Source organism: Rhyacophila brunnea, unplaced genomic scaffold (genome assembly GCF_057557595.1).
Source record: "Rhyacophila brunnea isolate RB1 unplaced genomic scaffold, BYU_Rbru_1.0 scaffold_10, whole genome shotgun sequence".
Classification (NCBI taxonomy): domain Eukaryota; kingdom Metazoa; phylum Arthropoda; class Insecta; order Trichoptera; family Rhyacophilidae; genus Rhyacophila; species Rhyacophila brunnea.
This window is the reverse complement of record NW_028232752.1, coordinates 42,011,457-42,031,412: the sequence shown is the minus strand read 5'-3', so window position 1 is coordinate 42,031,412 and position 19,956 is coordinate 42,011,457. Positions and strand designations below refer to the sequence as shown.

The following is a 19,956-nucleotide window of genomic DNA, read 5'->3' as shown; positions in this document are numbered from 1 at the left end:
ATAGTGAATCAGATACGACATCAGAATAATGTACTATTTATATTGTAAGTATTAATACTTATTTCTCACAACTGTACAAATTACTACGCGTAATACAGACTTGTCACACACAATATCTGACTGAGTGAAGCGAATCCAACTGAACTTCTCATCCTAACATCTTCTATGGTGTCACTATTGCTGCTCAAATGTGCACCGGCACACAATTTTCCTAATGTATCTCTATTACCACTTTTTTGTTTAATGGTATCCTTTACTAGGCATTCGAAACAAAAACAATACATGATGTTTAAATCTAATGATTGTCGTCCAAAATCAACACTTTTTGTGTATAGTCTTTTGAGGTTTACTTATGTGCCCTTACATTCATTAGAAGTGGTATTTCTTCTAATATACGGTAGACATTTCGAGGTACCCGGCTGGCCGTGAACTTTTTGCCTGCTTGCCTGCCATCTTGAACGTCAAACAAATCCCTTATGTAAATCTCTTGAGATGTCGATAATTTTCATTGTCATTTTAAAAGATGTCACTGTGTGTGCAATATTTTAGATCATCGAAAACACCTGTTCTTGGCTAGAAAAGTGATTTTAAAGTCGAGCGAGTGCACATGCTTATTTTGTATGGTTGGCCTGGTGCTCACGTTCATATAGAGAAGGCAACATACTCAATGACTGTAGAAAGGAAAAAGGAGGTAACCCTCAGTTTTTTCAATATAGGTTTTGTTGGATAATAACATTGAACATGACTAAATACACGGATGTTCAAATGATGTAAGCTGCAAATGTCGAATTATTATCTAAATTTAGCTTATAAATGAAGTGGGAAAAAAGACTTGACCATCATTTTTATTGGTTTTTCTTTATTACCTCAATAATTAATATCTGATTGGGAAAATAAAACACCAAATTATTTATCATCATGCACTTAAAATTCATGTCCTATATTTTAACATTGACTGAAAACCATATCAAAAACCTTTTTGTGTCTCCTGTAAAATTTGATTTGTGTGGGTATGTCCTTTTTCCTTTTAATAGTTCTTATGGCAGTTAAAATAAATAAATATTTTAATATTAAAAAATTGTCAGTTTTTTTCAGAAAACTTATTTTATATTCATTTCAGATACCTCTTTAACTTGTTGACCACGGAGCATTTAATAACTTTTTAATTACCACATTGAAATAACATGCTAATTATATCGAATGGCCAATTAATTAGCGTACAACAGGTGTTCCGTTCGCGTGGAAAGGATTAAAATACTCGAACTAAATCGATAATTCAAAATAATTATGTCTCATTAAAAAGGTTAATAACATTTTTCATTCAGTAAAGGTTTGCCTTATGAAAACAAACAATTCAGGTAAATTCCGTATGCAGTGTATCTTAATCGATGTTCTCTTTGTCTAATCTGGCTCTATCCAACACAGACGGATTAAAACACAGAGATCACATAATCAACGGAGAAATTAGACCTGTCTTTTCTAGGACCAATGTTTAAATTACTTCATTCGAATTATGACACCAGTGTACATGATACATATTATGATAAATACATAGGTATTTTGTTTTGCGAATTGCAATTGATATAAAAATAAAATCCAGTTGTGAACACAATCACAATCCTAGTAGAGTTTATGGGGACCTGTACATTTTAAGTGTTTCTTGTAAAATTTGAGTCTTATTACAATAGGAGCAAATTCGTACTAGATACACAGTAATACTGATGATTTTAATTTGTATATCTTTGCTCAGGGTGCTGATGCTAATGTGCTGATATCCCCCCTGAGTGGATTCACATAGAACAATTGAAAAATACATATTATGTACAGTATTATATTGAAAATAAATCCCAACAAATGAAAGAAAATTATTTGTTCTGATGATGTAAAAAGGATAAAAATGGACAGCTGTAACTGTTTTAAAATTGAACAAAACTAAAATCACACAGAACGGAATAAGATTAAAACTCTCCAATCCGGAGGGAACTGATAGGAAAACACGAGGTATGTACACGAGGCAAACTACTCGGGCTCGGATCGGACATAGAAGAGGAGGTAAGGGGTGGAGGCGGACCTCATCTTAGGCTTGGCTGACAGCAGCTCGTCTAGGTCGTCAGCCGAGACGGGCTTGACGGTATCATCATCACACATAAGCCACGCGTCCCCGTCCGAGGGGGAGCCCCCCTCCTCTGGCAAGCGGGCGCCCCGCCCCGGCCGCACCCCACAACACTCGGCACCCGAGCAAGGGGATGCCCCGTCCGGACGAGGCGCGGGCGGTACTCTCCTTTTGACAGGCGGGGCCTTCTCTGCGGGGCCATTGCCCTTTCCGCGGGCGAACAAATTCTTCATAAAGTTGGGACGCTCGCCGTTGGTAGGGGGGGCACCGGGACGGTCGTCCCGATCGCAGCACAGATAGGGGGCGTCGGCAGAGCGTGCCCGCACGTACGCGATGTAGTGGCCGCCGGTGAGGGTCTGTCCCAGATGCATGATGACGCCGTAGAGTGAGTAGGCATGTGGCGGAGAAAGCGGCGAGGGTGTAGCACAGGCGTGGCAGAAGCAGGCGAGGGCGAGGGGTGTGGGCATGGGCGCAGTCAGCTTCTCCATGCCGCCACTGAAGCGCTTCAGCTGGAGCACCAGAAGGCGTGGCAGAGTCTCGTAGGTGACAGAGCGGCGCGCTTCATTATAACGTGCGCACTCATCACACCAATACTTGTTCTGGTCGCGCAGGCACTCGCTGGTGACACACGCACGCCGGTACACATCACTTGTGTCCCCCTCACCCCCGTCTGTCCGCCGCTCCTCATGGATGGGCACCGAGATGTCGCACATCGTCTGCTTCCTCTCCGTCACGGTCTCGCACTCCAAGCAAGTGGTGCGCAGGACTGTGGTCCCCTCGAAGTCTTCTGCCACAAAGTCAAAGCCTGGGCTCTTGCCGCGCTCCTCTCCCCCTGCCCCAGGCCCTGTCCCGTTCTCCTCCTCCACAGGAGGTGGCGACTTCCCTCTCCCCTCTCTCTCCTTGTCTTTGGTGGGCGAATCGGCCTTAGTCTTGGGCTTTTTTCGGTTCTTCCATGACTTCCTCAAAATGCCCAGAGACGAAGGTTTGGTGCACCCCGATGTTCCCCCGTCTCCGTCCAGTGACGATCTTTCGCTCGGGTTACTGGATCTGAAATATGGACATATTTCATGAATAGGATAAATCACAGTGGTGGTCTCTTTCGGTGAAAAATTTGACTCACGATAAATATGTCGGCGACGAATATCCATTTAATGCAACGATAAAGGAACATATTTTGATAAAAACTGGGGATCGAGGTGGGAATATTTCTCATAAAAAGGACTACTTGATCCACATAATCCATAAAATTTGAGATGGTAGAATTCTATCAGCAGTTTTCTGATTAAATTTTATATATTATAATAAATTATCTCCGATATGAAAAAATTTGCACTAGTCTGAGTCCGTCATTCGACTTCTGTTTTCAACAATCCCAAAAGCTGAATTATATAAATATATTAACCTCTTAACCGAGGAATATTCTTTAGGATATGATTAACCTTTTTACTCCCAGCTGATTTAGCCTAGCATATGCGAAAACTCCCAAGCGTTTTTTGCCAAAAAATCGTCGATTTAGTTTTTTTTAAATAAATAATTCTACACATGTTTTAAAAATTTGAAACTTTTTTTGTGTGTTCTCAATGGTGTATAAAGCAATAATAAGTAATAATATTGATAGTTTACATCAATAAAACAAAAGAAAAAAATAATGTACCAATATTTATTTAGAAATGAACGGATAAAACTATGTTTGAACTGCAAAACAAGTGTGACAATATTTTTTTATTTAGAATTGATATATCAAATTTTATAGTATAATCTATTCTTATCTAGTAACAGAAAAAAAAATAAACTTATTATTATTTCTCTATGAAATAGAATTTTTATAAAGTAATCAAAAAAAAATCGTATAGTGTCAAGGTATTCAAGAATATTATTCAATTCACGAAATCGCACGAGAATTTGATACAGTATCGAGGACTAACTGTTATGGGAATGAAGTAATTTCAAAAAATAAGTTTCAAAGCACTAAATCTATTATAATAATATTTATTCATGTATTTTTTCACCATTCTACCAAAAAAACAGTGGGCATTCATTGTTCGCTCGGTCAGAGTTCATAAAAATTACAAAATTCATAATTATGTGATATATGAATCATAAAACAACTAAAAGAAATCTCAGAACTTAAAATATTGTTTTATTATTTTTATGACCCTTTTTGGTTTCGAATTCGACAGCAAGAGCAATTATGACTTGTGAGTTATTAGGGTATGACATAATTATAAACAAGTGCCATACTAAAATAAATATTAGTCACACCTAACACAGACCGAATATAATGCTATGTCTACATGAGACGAAATATGACGGGAAAAAAATTGGAATAAATCGTAAATTTGGATCCAAACTTTCGGCCGATGGATCGGCCCAGATGGAGTTTTCGCATAGGTATGGTGGGCCGAAATATCGGCCGAATGGGAGTAAAAGGGTTAAAAATGTGTACACATTATATAGACTGGCGAATTATTTCTATTGGATTATGTGTTGTTTCTTCATGCCCATATATGATAGATTATGTCGTCATACACATCTATATATATAAAAGAAAGTCGGGTTAGTTACACCATTTATAACTCGAGAACGGCTGGACCGATTTTTACGATCTTTGATTTGTTAAATTTGTCTCAGCCCCGAATAGCAGAATAACTATTAAAACATCGGAAAAATTCACGGAAAAGAAAATTATGAATAAAATTAATTTTTCATACATTTTGTATCGAACGGCTTTTGACTGATATCAATGGATTTAAACGATGGATCTCGCGCATACGAAAACAAAAGAAAATCACAAAAAAATTATTACGTATACAACGCCATCTCTGATACATGACAGAAACAATAAACAAGAAACAAACAAACAAAAGAAAGTATGAACATGGCGTTTTTGACAGTTGATTCAGTTCAGCCTCAGATAATACCGAAAGACTTTGTTATAGACAAATAGCGATCTTGATCGTGATTTTCAAACGATAAGTTGCCTTCTAAAATGTTCACTTTCTGAGGTTGTGAAATTTCGCGTATCGATAATTGCTTCATTATGTAATTTTGAATTGTGTGATTAATTTACCAGTGTTATTTACAATGCCGCGAGCCAGAAGATCTAATCTATCTATCTATATAAAACAAAGTCGGGTTAATTACACCATTTATTTTATAACTCAAAAACGGCTTGACCGATTTTTATGATCTTTAATTTGTTGGATTTGTCTCTGCCCTGAATAGCAGAATAATTATTAAAACATCGGAAAAATTCACAGAAAAAGAAATTATAAAGAACATTCATTTTCTTATAGATTTCGTATGGAACGGCTTTTTTGATGATGTCTATTGATGATATAGAACTGATTGACTGATTTCGGTGAATTTTTTTGTTTGTAGTAAGAAAATCACAAAAAAAATCCGTATACACCGCCATCTCTGATACATGAGTATTGCAATTCAGTAAAGTACATCAAATACATCTGCAAATATGTCACCAAAGGCAGCGATATTGTGGTTTTTGGCGTTCAAACTCCCAATACTAACGATGAAATCACGCACTATCAAGTTTGTCGATATGTGAGCTGCAATGAAGCGATTTGGCGTATTTTCTCATTCCCCATTCATGAACGTCATCTCACTGGTGTACATTTGACGGTGCATCTGTAGAATGGTCAACGAGTTTATTTTAATGCATAGAATGTTGCTCAATGTGCTGTAACACCTCCAGCGACAACATCGACCAGTTTCTTTTCAATTTGTCAAAGCGATTCGTTTGCACGAACGTTGTTCTACTCTGAGACGCCACGTGATTACACTTGGAACGCTTCATCGAAGAAATTTCAACGTCGTAAGCAAGGCGATGCGGTTCCTAATCATCCGGATGTGCATTCTAATGATGCTCTTGGTCACATTTACACAGTTCATCCGAAGTATGACGAATGCTTCTACTTGCGGTTGTTGATGGTAAATGTTCGTGGGCCGACATAATTTGAATCACTTCAAACTGTCAATGGTGTAGTGTGTCCAACATTTTGTGCTGCATGTCAACAGCTCAATTTGCTTGAAAACGATATTCATTGGGACATGAAAATCGCTGTAGCAATTGTTTCTGCATCTCCAAGTCAGATACGTACATTATTTGTTATCATTATTTCGACATGCCTTCCATCAAATCCACCTGAACTGTGGAACAAGTACAAGGATGACATGTCAGAAGACATTTTACATCAAATTCGTGTCGGTTCAGAGAATCCCGATCTTGAAGTGAATGAGGAGATACATAACCAGGCTTTGCTTTTGATCGAAGACATGTGTTATCTCATGTGCGGCAGTTTGTTAGTCAAGTTAGGAATGCCAACGCCACATCGTGGAATGAATGATGCTTTTAATCGAGAATTGGAACGTGAACGTGAATATGATCGAGATGCATTGAACCTATAGGTTCGATCGAATGTACCAATGTTGAACCCCCAACAGAAAGAAGTGTACGATACGTTAATGAAGGCAATTGATGATGGAAATGGTGGTTTATTTTTCGTCGATGCGCCTGGTGGAACTGGGAAGACATTTCTCATGTCATTGATTTTGGCCACTGTTCGTGCGAGATCCGAAATTTCTGTAGCAGTTGCTTCTTCTGGGATAGCGGCCACGTTGTTAGAAGGATGCCGAACGGCTCATTAAGCGTTGAAATTGCCGTTAAACCTTCAAACGACTGAAACACCGACAAGCAGTAATGCGAAACACTCAGCAATGGCCAAAGTTTTGGTAGCAAGTAAAAACATCACCTGGGATGAATGCACAATGGCGCACAAATGCGCATTGGTAGCACTCAATCGAACTATGAAAGATCTGCGCAATTACTCAAGATGTTTTGGTGGCGCAATGATTCTACTATCTGGCAATTTCCGCCAAACACTACCAGTCATTCCAAGATCGACCGCTGCCGATGAAATGAACGCTTGCCTCAAATCATAGACTCTGTGGCGCTATGTGAAGAAACTTCAGCTGACGACAAACATGCGAGTTGCATTGCTAAACGATCCATCTGCCGAAAAGCAATTGCTGACTATCGGTAACTGCCGTGTTCCTGTCGACGAATCGAATAGATTGATTTCGATTCCACTGAATTTTTGAAATTTCGTCTCAGCGAAGGATGACCCCATCAACAAAGTGTTCCCGAACGTCATTGCTAACCACAAAAATCACAATTGATTGAGTGAACGAGCAATTTTTGCGGCAAAGAACAAAGATGTTGATCACTTAAACTTCACAATTCAAAATCAAATCGTTGGTGCAATGCATTCCTTCAAATCTATCAACTGTGTAATAAACGAAGACGAAGCAACCAACCATCCAAATGAATTTTTAAACTTATTGGATCTGCCTGGCTTGCCACCGCACAATTTACAACTGAAGATTGACTTGGTAGTTATCATGCTTCGAAATCTGAAACAACCAAAACTATGTAATCTATTTCATTTTGATTTGATTTTTGCACATTTATTGAACTTAATTCATTTTGAGTATTTTAATTCAGCTAATAAGTTAACACAAGATTATTGATTCTGAGGCGGTACGAAGTTCGCCGGGTCAGCTAGTAGTAAATAAAAGTGTCCATCCTTTTTGTAAGTAAAATATGAATTTAGGCAAAAAAAAAAATTAATCTTGAAATATGTCGTTTTAACTCTATTTTGGATTATTTTGTATGATCCCATGATCCCATTTGGCCATCACTAAAGTCAATAAAGTAGACTCCAATTTAGACTCATTTTGTATAGCCACATTATGAGAGGACAAAAGTACAGTATACACCAACTTGGTATCCAAGAAAAGGTCAATGGTAAACATAGCAGAGAACTATGTCGCCTTTTGTGCCTGAAGAGCCTTCCGTGATTAATATGAGTGCAGCTCCATCAAACTGTTCTGGGTAACAAAAAAGACTCCAAATGGATGGCATAAGAAGAAATAAAAGTATTAACCCGTCGGGGAGGTCAACATGATTATCGAAGCGGGCACGCAGAGAGCGGCAGGTCTCGCGAATGCTATCGAGCAGGCACATGAGCAGTTCGTGCGCGTCCTGCTGCTGATTACCCTCGAAGATACTGTTGACGTTGCGCAGTGCGGCCAGGAACGAGTCGGCCTGGTATGGCTCACAGCTGTCACGGGCCTCGGCAGCTCGCAGACTAGCGAACGTGTCGTGCATCTTCTCTGCCGTGATCTGGATCTTGCTCTTGCAGGCGGCCGCTTCGTTAGCCCCGCCCAGTGACAAAAGGTCCTTGCTGCTCCAGGAGCGCGACCCAGAGGTCGCCAGATTGGCGAAGTTACGTCCCAGCGAGGAACTCTTGGCCTTGAGCTGTCCCAGCCTGTGGTCAGCGAGGGCGAGGTCGGCAACCAGGTGGTGCAGATTGTGCAGGAAGTTGGGCGTGAAGCGCAGCGTATACAGCACACTGTTGAGGAAGCATGTGTTTCCCAGGTTGGACAGCGTGGCGATGGGCGCCCGCCCATCCGCCTTCCTGCCCCCCGAGCCGTTCTGCGACTCGCCGTGGTAGCCATTCAACATGTCGGCCCGACGCCTCCCCGCCTCGCCCTCCGCCCACCTCCTCTCTGAAAAGACATTCACGGTTTTATTACATTTGTCCGTTCAAAACAGACACCTGTGGGTCTATTCTATGCTTATCGACCGCTAAAGTGATAAAGTGAAAAATATTATCAAACTTAGGGTAGGTTTGTATCAAAATATTAGCACTTATTGTAACAATTACACGAAGCCGGTTTTTATTGTTGCAATAAGTGCTATATTTTAACAGCACCTCTCTTGCTGCTGTTAAAATATCGCACTTATTGCAACAATAAAAACTGGCTTCGTGTAATTGTTACAATAAGTGCTAATATTTTGATACAAACCTACCCTAAGTTTGATACTATTTATCAATTTAGTGTTCGATAAGTATAGAATAGATCCACTGGACCTAAAAGCGATTTAACTCTAGTTTCAGAGGGAACTTTTTTTGGCACCTAACCATAAAAAAGGTGGCCACCCCTGGTCTATACCAATGGCTTCAAAGGAATTGACTGATTTATGATATGGGCGGGTTGTATTCTAAGAAATATGTACTTGATTTGATGAAACCTATGACAGAAAAAGTTTAAAATCTTGATGTAGATAAAACAGAATTCAACGAACAGGCAATTTATATTATTTTCTGCAACAAGTATTTGCAAAATATCATGCAATGTAATGGATTATCTAAGAAATCAATATTAAAATACAATGTGTTCACGAAACTTTTTTTAAATTACAGCATCATCTTATAATCGTATGTAACTGATGATGGTGTGTTAGATGAGTTACCCCATCTCCATTCGCGATTTGTACACAGCCGCCTTCCGTGAAGAATAAGAATAAAAATCAGAATAAAAAGATTTCAGTGTCCTCCACTTCCTTGTCCCGAAATGAAGCTGCACGGGACTGATATAGCAACCATGCACCTTGGTGATTAAAGAGTTTAAAAATTAAAAAAGAATCTCGACTCGCTATATCTTTAGTGACATGAAGGGTCCTCTGTACCTATGTACGGAAACTTTACCGAAACGGAGGAGTCAGGAGTTAAAAGTAACCGATGATCAGTTAGAAATCCAGATATGTTTTAGATTATACAAACAACATTCGCATAAACTGAAACCAGTTAAAACCAGGTGCCGCACATTTCTAAAATAATCCAAATAGGGTATTTGTTATAATATTATCAAAATAAATATAAAAAAAACAAAAAATTTATGTTATCTTCACCGCTTTATAACCCATTATCACAAATCATAAAAAAATACCAATTTATGACACGATAGTGGCGAACCTGCTGGTAAAACAGACTCATTTTGAGGTTAACCGATTTTCACGACCGGTCAAATAGTACCATAAAACGACAACATCGCGTCTCGCTTACTCTTGAAGAATAAGATTGGCGAGACAGTCAGCACTTTTACGTGTAAACAGTTATTACCGTGATAATTTAAAATACACACTATTGGTGCAAGTAAATCCATGCACGTGTACACGCGCTATTATGTTATTATTGTCCATTATGTTTTCTTTGTGATTTGATATATGTACACATTATTATAATGTACCTATTGTGTTTTCTATTTTTGTCTACATAATGCGGGTGTACATTCTTTATTTTAATATACTTACCTAAAAACAAATTTTATTAATTTTTCATGAGGCCTGTTTGTTTTCAGCAAATTAGCACATGTATACCAAATTTCAAGTCTCTAGATAGGTATATGGGAAATAGACGACTTAACGGAAAAACTAAACATGAATTCTCTGGTAAAAAAATTCAAATGTAAGTTAGAATAGTTCTGCATTCAGCTGATGTAATATTTTATTTTTGGTTGAGGACACCAAGGCGTTACAAATTAAACAACACTCATCATTAAGGAAAGAAATACTTAATTGCCCATACGCCTTTTAAATTATGTTTTCATTTTCTTTTTGGGTTTTCATCGTCAAACTATTCTCCCACCGTGCAAGGAGCCTACTGCACGATGGTAAGGAGAACTACGCCTCACTTTAAAGTGCGGGGATTCACATCTTCTCTTTCTCTTGTGGCAGGCAGTGAGTGATGCAATACAAATCTAGTAATACAATGAGGCCACTCAGGCTTCCTCATGGTTAATTGAAAAACAACTTTCACGTAAGCTGGTTAGGGAAATAAAAATGTTTAATGCATTCCCTTCAAAATCCCAATGCAATAATATTATATTACAATTATATGTACTGAACTCAGACGATTCACCATAATCCACACCAATCGACACATTGGACATTCCTGTTATACACCATGTCCTTCAGGTTTGGGGAGCATTTCGAAAAAATATCTACAATTATTTACTATTGATTTTTAAGGCAGCGGGAGAGGGAGAAAATCTAGCAGATACCACTGAGTTCCATATTTACCCCGCCGACTACTTATAGTTTCTTGTCACTTCAACTTTTCTGGGTACATTCCCCATATCCAGACACTCACACTTTAAGTCTATCGATAAATACCGGTATATATGTTACGCCGAATGTGCGAAATTGAATATTACATGAAATGGGCAAAATTTTGTCTAAATCATGAAAAATGCAAGCCCGTTACCTTATTCATGAATTAGACAAAATATCTGGAGAGTGCGTGAATTCGGCAGTAATTTTTCTGCCTAGTTCATGTATTGGACAAATTAGATAGTAGCGCTACGGTGGTATTTTTTGCAACTAAACTAAATGTATCAAAATGCTCATGCATTGGTCAAAATGTACATATATTATCTATGGTCAAAATAGATGATCGCGCTCCGGTGGTATTTTTTGCAACTAATCAAACTAAACAAATGTGTCAAATGTCATTGATTATAATATAAAAATATACCAATCAATAACTGCAATGACGTTCATATCCATTTACTATGCGCAAAAAAAATCTAGAACTATAATATGATAACGGAAGAATTTTATTGAAAAGTATTTTCGCGATTTGATTCGTGCTTGGGTATCAATCGTGCAATGGTCGATTGAATGTTTGTGATAGTTTGTTGACACTTGATAGCTAACCTCAAAATGGACATTCAGTTGAATAATTTAATTCAGAATTACAAAACCTAACCTAATCTAACCTAACCTAACCTAATAATAATAATATTATGTCCAATTATAACTAATAAAACCATCCGTATTAAATTTACTTTTTCTTCTGTCATGTTGACAGTTCAAGAATTCCATACCCTGGCGAATTCATGTACTCAGCAGAAAATTTACCTAATTCATGAATAAGGCAACAGGCTTGACTATTACATGAATTAGCCAAAATTTTGCCCATTTCATGTAATAGTCAATTTCGCACATTCGGTGTAACATATACATATATATACCTATGAGTCATTGCGAGCAGTCGCATCCACAAGAGGTTATCGAATGCACATGGCTTAACGGTCATAATTATTCAGATCATTAGTGTCCGTTTGTGTTGTCTGCACCGTCTTATCTTTTAGACGTCGGAATACTAAAGCAAACATCGATGCTCCAGATAGTCACACAAATTTACGAGTACACGGTTCTTCCGTTGGCCACAGGCATTGTGTGTTGTCGACAGCCTTGAGGAGTGGGGCCAACCCATTGAGAAGGCTGTTCGACAGCCAAATCATCTGAGTCACGACCCTCAGTCATGAGATCCTGACAAAGACTAAGAAGAACTACTATTTGTTTTACCAAAACAATTAGTATTTTTTCCATTTCTAGAGGGGTGTTCCGAACCCAAAAGCCCCCACCATCGTGTGCACGTTTGCCACCAGACATACTCGTGTTGGGAATAAAATGGTTGAATTCTTTTCATACAGAAAAAAGCAGAAGCATTTATGAATTGCGTTTCATGTATAAATACATAATGTATGTGATGTAATAACTTATTTTTTTAATAATGTTAATTGTACCTATTTATTCCTCAGCACAATTATTGTAACACAAATTTACAAATTTTGAATTCCGATATTTGACAGTTCTTTCTATTCAGGCTAAATAGTGTCTGTACACGTGCATAGATTTACTGGCGGCAATAGTGCGTATTTTAAACTATCAACTGTTTACACGTCAAAGTGCCGACAGTCTCTCCAATCTCATTCTTCAAGAGAAAGCGAGACGCAATGCCGTCATTTTATGGGCTATTTCGTATTATTTGACAGGTAATGAAAATCAGTCAACCTAAACTATTGTTCTACTGCGCAGGCGCAGATCGAAATAATCGTACTGTTGCATGAAAATTCAGAAGCTTCCAAACTTTTTTGATTCATGCATACAATCTTGCCAACTGCATGATAATACATGTTTACCCATACATTTTCTTACTGTCAACAATAAACCCACGCACATGTAAACGGGGTATAACGTTCAGGTGGCTGTCTGATAACTAAAACTAACTCAAAATCCAGTGTAACCTAAAAGTAAGTAGGTATGTTGTGTTAAGTTTTGGTTTGTTTATTAGTAGGTTATTTGTGTTAGTGCCAAAAGACGATGATCACAAAAACGATATAGAGTACCACTAAAATACATACCTATCGAGCTATTGCTGTCGCCTAGTTTAATCCTTTTTACACCTTCTAATGTGTTTGTATGGATGTCATTCAATGGCCGCTTCTGGCCTAGAATATTACGATAGTTGATTATTTTACTAGCAAACTTATTATAAGTAGGGCTGATATTTTCACTCAAAAGATTTTCAGTGTCAATTTTGTTATCATATTTGATCACACACTTTGAAGGATCACGATGTGTCCTATCAGCCGCAGAACATTCTTTTTTATCAGTGTTTCTTCTCGCAGATAACGATAATTTAAGTTTTTCAGCTCCTTTCTTCTTGTCCAGTAATGTGTAACTCACTGGCATCTTCAGCGCACCTGGGAATATGTCAATGCAAATATTAATTTTCATGTTGTCTCTTTATTAGGTTAGCGTAACCACATAGGTTAGTATGCCCATATTATTGATAAATATGACATACATGCAACAAGATTAGATATCAAAATTGTTTACGCAACATTCCCTAGATGGGGAAACCGAACACAAACAAGCAAATAAATAAATAACTGAAAGAAATACACCAAGTTGACATAAATAAAACCGATGAGAAGGTAAAAATGTATTCTAGAAAAATAAGCCGACGAGAATATAAATAAACGTATAAAGCAGGGAAAATACTCACATATAACATAAAAAATTAAACACCTACATTATAAGCGGAAAAAAACTCTTTGAATATAATTCCAATTAAATATAGGAAAATAATCCTGAATTACCGGGCGCTGACTGCGTGCGACGCCATTTTCACGTAAATCGCCCGTTAACAGCAAGCAGTGTTGCCATCTTTTCAAAGTGGAATTAAAGTACAGAGCCTCCAAAATTATAGTATTTGGGGGGAAAATATGGTACGCGCTGTCATCTGTTGAAAATGTATAGGTTTTTTTGTTTCTCAGAAAAAAATAACGGAGAATTTGAGAAACTCCGAGACCCATTTTTATTTAGGTACCTACCACTGTACTATAATAATTATATATTAGAATTATTCCACTTTCAAAATATGGCAACACTGGTGACTAGACTGGACTAAGCATTTATTTTTTAAAAGGTTGAACAAGCTGACGTTTTGAAAATGGAATTTTTAATTTACTTTTGCAACACGGATGTGATACAAACAATTGCACCACGGGAAATAAAATGCAAACGCAATTTACTTCGGCGCCATGGTGAGTACCATGTGAGTACCTACTAACTTTTTTATAAATGAGGTATTAACAATCTATTTTTTAAGCATTTTTTGTTTCAATAGCTTGTATAGCACGGATTTACCATGATCACGATATTAGTGAACCGTTTATCTAACCGTGGCAAAAAAGACATTTGTATAAAGATTCTCCATTTCTCCAGTTTCAGTATACCTACACGGCACAGGAGAAGCCCCAGCCCGAGACGTCTCAACAAGCAATCAGCACGAATCAAAACATTCAGGTAATTAATGAGACATTAAAATTACTTATACGAGGTTTTTTAAAAATATTCTTCACGATAATTTATACACTTTTCCTTTAACTACCTACTTATGTGTTTGAAACAATCTGGAAAGCATTTTTCCCACTTTGCAGAAGGTAACTCCAAACCATGGTTTTTGAATGCACCAACCGCCTCTTCTAGTGTAGAAAATCAATGACCACGCAATTTATCTTTGACTGTCGGGAATAAAAAGAAATCATTCGGTGCCAAATCGGGGCTGTATGGCGAATGACCCATCATTTTCAGAGGGACATTTTCAACTGAGGCGGACGAAACTGGTCCTAATCTATTGATTAAAAGTGGAATAAGTACTACAAAAAAATTGCATTTTATTAAATAAAAACAACAATAAAATGCAGTTCCACCATGAATTGACAGTTAACAAAATAAAAAAAATTTACTTAATATTATTTAACATACTTAATTTTAATCATATTTTGTTTTTTTTTCGTATTTATTTACGTACTTATACCGTGATTTGACATTCGATAAATCCAGCGCTCGAAATATAAAAGTTTACGAACCGGAGCGCTCGATATTTTATGAAGATATTAACCCTTAACACTCGAGTGCCGCCATATCGGCGGCATTAGAAGTTTCCCGTATTACTCGAGTGCCGCCGTAGCGGCGGCACCGCCTATAAAGTCATTTTTTGTAATATTTTCAGAAATTTTTATAATGCGATTTCAATCAAGTTAGAATGAATAATAATAGGTTATTACATTTATCTGAGAAAGAAGTCGGCAAAAGAATACTGCGTGCCTAATTTCAACATAGTATTTTTATCGGAATCTTCTCTTTTTTTATTCGTAGGTCGTCGCTTGCAAGCAATGTTTTTTTGTCACATAAATTTTATTTATTGAACGTTCCCAGACTAGAGTGAAGTGTTTGTCACGCATGATTTTGAAGTGTGTTTATATTTTTTATTGGTTCTCGCTTGCGCAGGGGCGTCTCGTATAGTTTACAGTTTTATATTTGAATACTGTTTTTGATGACAATACTTACTAGTATATTATGCCGATTCGGAACCTATATAATGTGAAATACTCTAATGAGTCAAATGAAAATTATTACGTATCGATTTATTATTTTTTGAGAAATCTTTTGATAATGTGTACCGCACTGGGAATGAGTTGTTATGAGCCCGAAACTAATTTAGGAAATTTACGAGACAGCCGCTTATATTACAAGTGTATTTGAAGGCAATTCATTTGTATCATATTTACAGTCATAATGGACGATTTACACTCTATAGCCAGTTCTCTACATACCGCTATTTCATTACGATCTGTGATAAGCCAGGATTACATATTGGAGATTGCTTTGTGAAATACCACACAATGAAGAATTATAAATAAACTAAAAATAAGTACAGTATATTCATTATAAATTTATTTTACAGAATAAAAAAAAAAAAAAAATTTTTTCATTTTTTTTCACCAATTAAATGTTTTATATTGAAATTATGCTTTGTGCGGGAAAAAGTCTCGAGTGGGTGGTATGTACCTATAAAAAAAATTTCGAGTGGAAAAGGTTAACATAGTTATCAAATTTTGCGTGTATTTTTACATTCATACTTATTTGTTTTCATTGAACTAAGAAAACATATTACACGTCATGTTGTTGGTTAGTTTTTTATAATTCATTAAACCCTGCCTAAACCAAACAATAGTAGTTAAACATATTATATGTTTTATGAAGATATTAACATAGTTATCAAATTTTGTAAAAACACGCCTGTTAGATTTTTTGTTTTATGATACGAGAGACCTTAACCTTACACAAGGATTAGAAATTATAGCTTAGTAGATTCTAGCACCTACTTGCTTGGACAATTTCAACTCTTAATTTTAATGGTGTTTTCTTTTGTTTACCAGGAGTGGTCTGCCTCTGCCTCGGGCATGCGGTATATGCAGAATGAGTTTCAAGCACCCATACGCGCTAAAGCTTCATGAAGAGCGACACCATCAAAACGTTTGGCCGCATGGGTGCGAATTCTGTAACAGCTCCTTTAAGAGGAAATGTGAATTAAAGGAGCACGGAGAAATTCATTCTGCCCAGAGGCACGCTTGCCATCTGTGTCCGAACACGAAACACGAGTTTCAATGTGACCGATGCCACTCAATCACTCCACTCCCGGATCTCCGGACTCCGGGAATTTTAGAACTCAAAATTTTTTTTAGTATGTTCATTTTTGCTTCGTCATGCATAATTTTGGTTATTATTTTATAATATGTATATAAACGTTCGGCCGCATGGGTGCGAATTCTGCCTCAGCTCTTTCAACGTGACCGACGCGAGTCAACCAGGTCCATTTACCCGGATCACCCAAATGTGTTAAGACTCCAAATTTTTTTAAGTACGTTTGTTTGTGCATTGTCATGCATCATATTGTTGCTTATTATTTCGTAAATATAATAAAAAATACTATAATTGCAATGAATACAAAAGCATTTAAAATATGCTTGAATTTTGTCAATTCGATTAACACAGTTTTAGATGTTTTCAAACAAGACCATTTTAAATTATTTTTTACAAACAGCACTAATTTAGTTAGCGTGTGTGTTTGGTAAATTACCCCAAAATTATAAATCCCAAAATATTCAAGACACAGGATATGGACAAACAACTTGGAGCTGTTTTAATGCTTTCCTTATAGGCATTGGTTATTAGCCATTTGCTCAATCCAATGGTTCCAAAAAATACACAATTAAAAAAAGAAAACATGGTTAGACATTGAGCATTAGATATTTACTAGTACAGTGCTCAAATTGTTCGGGCGACGCAATGTTATTTAATGTAATAATAACATTGTCCTCATAAATTACAAAAATATGTCTGTTATACAAGTATGAGAATTGATATTGTTGGTAATAGTAATACCGTTTGTAGTTACTTTAAAATTATTATTACCATATTTACTTTAAATTAATCTATTAAAATCTGAAGGTTTTAATATGCTACACATAGTATATTGAACAATTTACACATTTATTTCAATCTTCACTTTAATTAAACTGTGATCTTTTATTTTAATTCACTAAACAATTAATGCAATAACAACAAAAGCGACCTACGCGCTGCAGGTCTGACATGGCGGGAGGCGCAGGAGTTGGCGATGGACCGAGGGAAGTGGCGCCAACTCTTGTGCTTGCCCTATGCCCCAATGTTGGGACGTGATAGGGTGGAAAAAAGAGAGAAACAATTAATTTCCGACAGAGATGTCAAATACGTCCAGGTGGACGAATAACAAACACCAATTAATGTTAAGTGGGGATAACTAAACGAAGTTAACAATTAAGAAAAAAATTGTGTTGATTAACATCTCACATGTTGAGTGATGAGTGATACTGAAAAGTGATAGTGGTATTTAATCAGGATAATATGTGGCCTGTGGTTTAAATGCAGAAAGTGTTGACCAATCGAAAAACATTAATATTATGAATTGCTTTGAATTTGTTTATCATCTACAGTATACCTCCTGTTAATTCAAAATCCAAGAGATTTGTATGGTACGAGATAGTAACAGAAAATTATGTTATCTTGTACTAACATGTCCGATCCTAATAGGATCATATGGGCCTCCACAGAGTAGAGGTTTGTATTAACAGATTTTTTTTTTTACGAGAAATGGATGTCAGCCACTTGCTCAACCTGTTAGGTCCATACCCTGACTCACACACAAATTTAAAAACAATTTGTGTACTTGCCAGACCCAGGATTCGAACCTGAGACCCGCAGCGTGATAGTCCAGCGCTTAAGCCACGCAGCCACCGTGGGCGTGGACAAATAACCAACGTAATTATGAAATAAAACTAATATATAGATAATCACAAAATGAATAAATCAATAAAATGTTAATTATAATAAAAAATTACAATATAAATTACTGCAAATGACATAGCTTCTAACAGAAGGCAAATGATTTCCAAATTCCTGACTTAGTGTAACAAACGAGTTGCTGTTAACAACTGAACGTGGAATAAATATCTGGATTCACAGAAAAAAATACAGTACTGTTAGTCAAAATGAAAACTGACACAGTCGGGACAATATATTTCAAAACTAAAAAAGGTTTTAAATATTTGTTCATTGAAACCCATTTTATACCATGCTATTAGATAATGCTTATAAAAAACTAAAAATTTATTTCACATGACGATTATGGATTGCGTAAAAAATAATTACTCTGTCCGCCACTGGTTGACACAAAGTAACAAAGATCCGAGTACCCAGATGAGTCATGATGTCATTTATGGGAATTTCCTTTTTGGTTACACTCTGCGGTTTATTGTCAGAAAGTATGCAGGTGTGTTACTATCATAAAACATATCAGATTCTGTGAAAAATAATTTAAATGTATATGCATAAAAATGTTTGTCTTTTCGCTGGGGCAGAGTAGAATTTACGTATAATTATTATGAAATAACACGATTTATATGACTTTCTGTATGTAAAAAAGTCACTGAAATTTGAATTAACCAAAGAGATTGGACTCATTATCAAAATAAACAGGGGTATATTGTAATAAGGTACATGTGTATTGTATTTGTTTTGAAATAATCTAAAATAGTATAACAACGTAAAATTCGGAAATTTAGTAAAACATAAACACTTATATTTGATTTGACTATTACCTATTAGTTCAAAAAAAATCTATAGTAGATAGAGCAGCACAAAGGATATAATGTATTATGTATGCTGGGTGTATGTAGTATTTATTTTGGTATAAGTACCTACTATATTTTCTAGTTTAAAAAAATATACATGTATTAATTAACCACTATTGTGCTCGGAAAGGAAAACCACAAATTCTATTTGTTTGAGGAGTCACTTTACTGTTATCAAAACTTCAATGAATAAATTCTTTCTTTTCAGAATGTCTTCTTCCACGGCGCTACATCCCGGGGTAGGATTTGGCCTCCTCCACAACCGCTCTCCACTCACTCCGGTTCAGAATGTACATTTAATAAATTTATTGCACTTAGTTGAAATTATCTACATAAATATTTTAATGTATTATGGGTTGGAGCTATTAAAATATATTATTAATTCAAATTAATGTTGTCCCTTATTTTCCACTTTATAACATATAATCACATAACACTTTTACTCGTATACTAATATAAAGTTTGAATATTATTACTATATGCATTCCTGGTTAGAAGTCCGACTGAAGAGTGTTTTTTTTTATATTACAGCAGTGTTGCCATATTTTCAAAGTGGAATTATAGTACCGAGCCTCCAAAATTATAGTATTTCAGCAAAAAATATAGTA

At 36.4% G+C, this 19,956-nt stretch overlaps 2 protein-coding genes across 6 annotated transcripts; one reads left to right on the top strand and one right to left on the bottom strand.

The window, feature by feature from the left end:
• Positions 1 to 864: 864 nt before the first annotated feature.
• Usp1 (ubiquitin specific protease 1) lies at positions 865 to 13,983 on the bottom strand. Of its 2 annotated transcripts, none has more exons than XM_085954311.1 (4): positions 13,834 to 13,979; positions 13,187 to 13,528; positions 8,077 to 8,701; positions 865 to 3,160 (listed from the first exon to the last, which is right to left on the bottom strand). In XM_085954311.1, exons 2-4 carry the CDS (start codon positions 13,515 to 13,517, stop codon positions 2,020 to 2,022), a joined length of 2,097 nt encoding a protein of 698 aa, XP_085810437.1. In that variant the 5' UTR covers positions 13,518 to 13,528; positions 13,834 to 13,979; the 3' UTR covers positions 865 to 2,019. The 2 variants fall into 2 exon arrangements, with proteins under 2 accessions (XP_085810437.1, XP_085810446.1); XM_085954320.1 differs by having other exon boundaries at positions 871 to 3,160; positions 13,928 to 13,983.
• A 233-nt stretch (positions 13,984 to 14,216) lies between these two features.
• LOC147079227 (uncharacterized) lies at positions 14,217 to 19,733 on the top strand. 4 transcript variants are annotated; one of them, XM_085949107.1, is made up of 5 exons: positions 14,246 to 14,374; positions 14,556 to 14,636; positions 16,556 to 16,860; positions 18,392 to 18,476; positions 19,557 to 19,733. In XM_085949107.1, exons 1-4 carry the CDS (start codon positions 14,346 to 14,348, stop codon positions 18,469 to 18,471), a joined length of 495 nt encoding a protein of 164 aa, XP_085805233.1. In that variant the 5' UTR covers positions 14,246 to 14,345; the 3' UTR covers positions 18,472 to 18,476; positions 19,557 to 19,733. The 4 variants fall into 4 exon arrangements, 3 of the variants coding, with proteins under 3 accessions (XP_085805233.1, XP_085805247.1, XP_085805239.1); XM_085949113.1 differs by having other exon boundaries at positions 14,250 to 14,385; XR_015070919.1 differs by lacking the exon at positions 18,392 to 18,476 and having other exon boundaries at positions 14,217 to 14,385; positions 16,556 to 17,037.
• Positions 19,734 to 19,956: the final 223 nt, after the last annotated feature.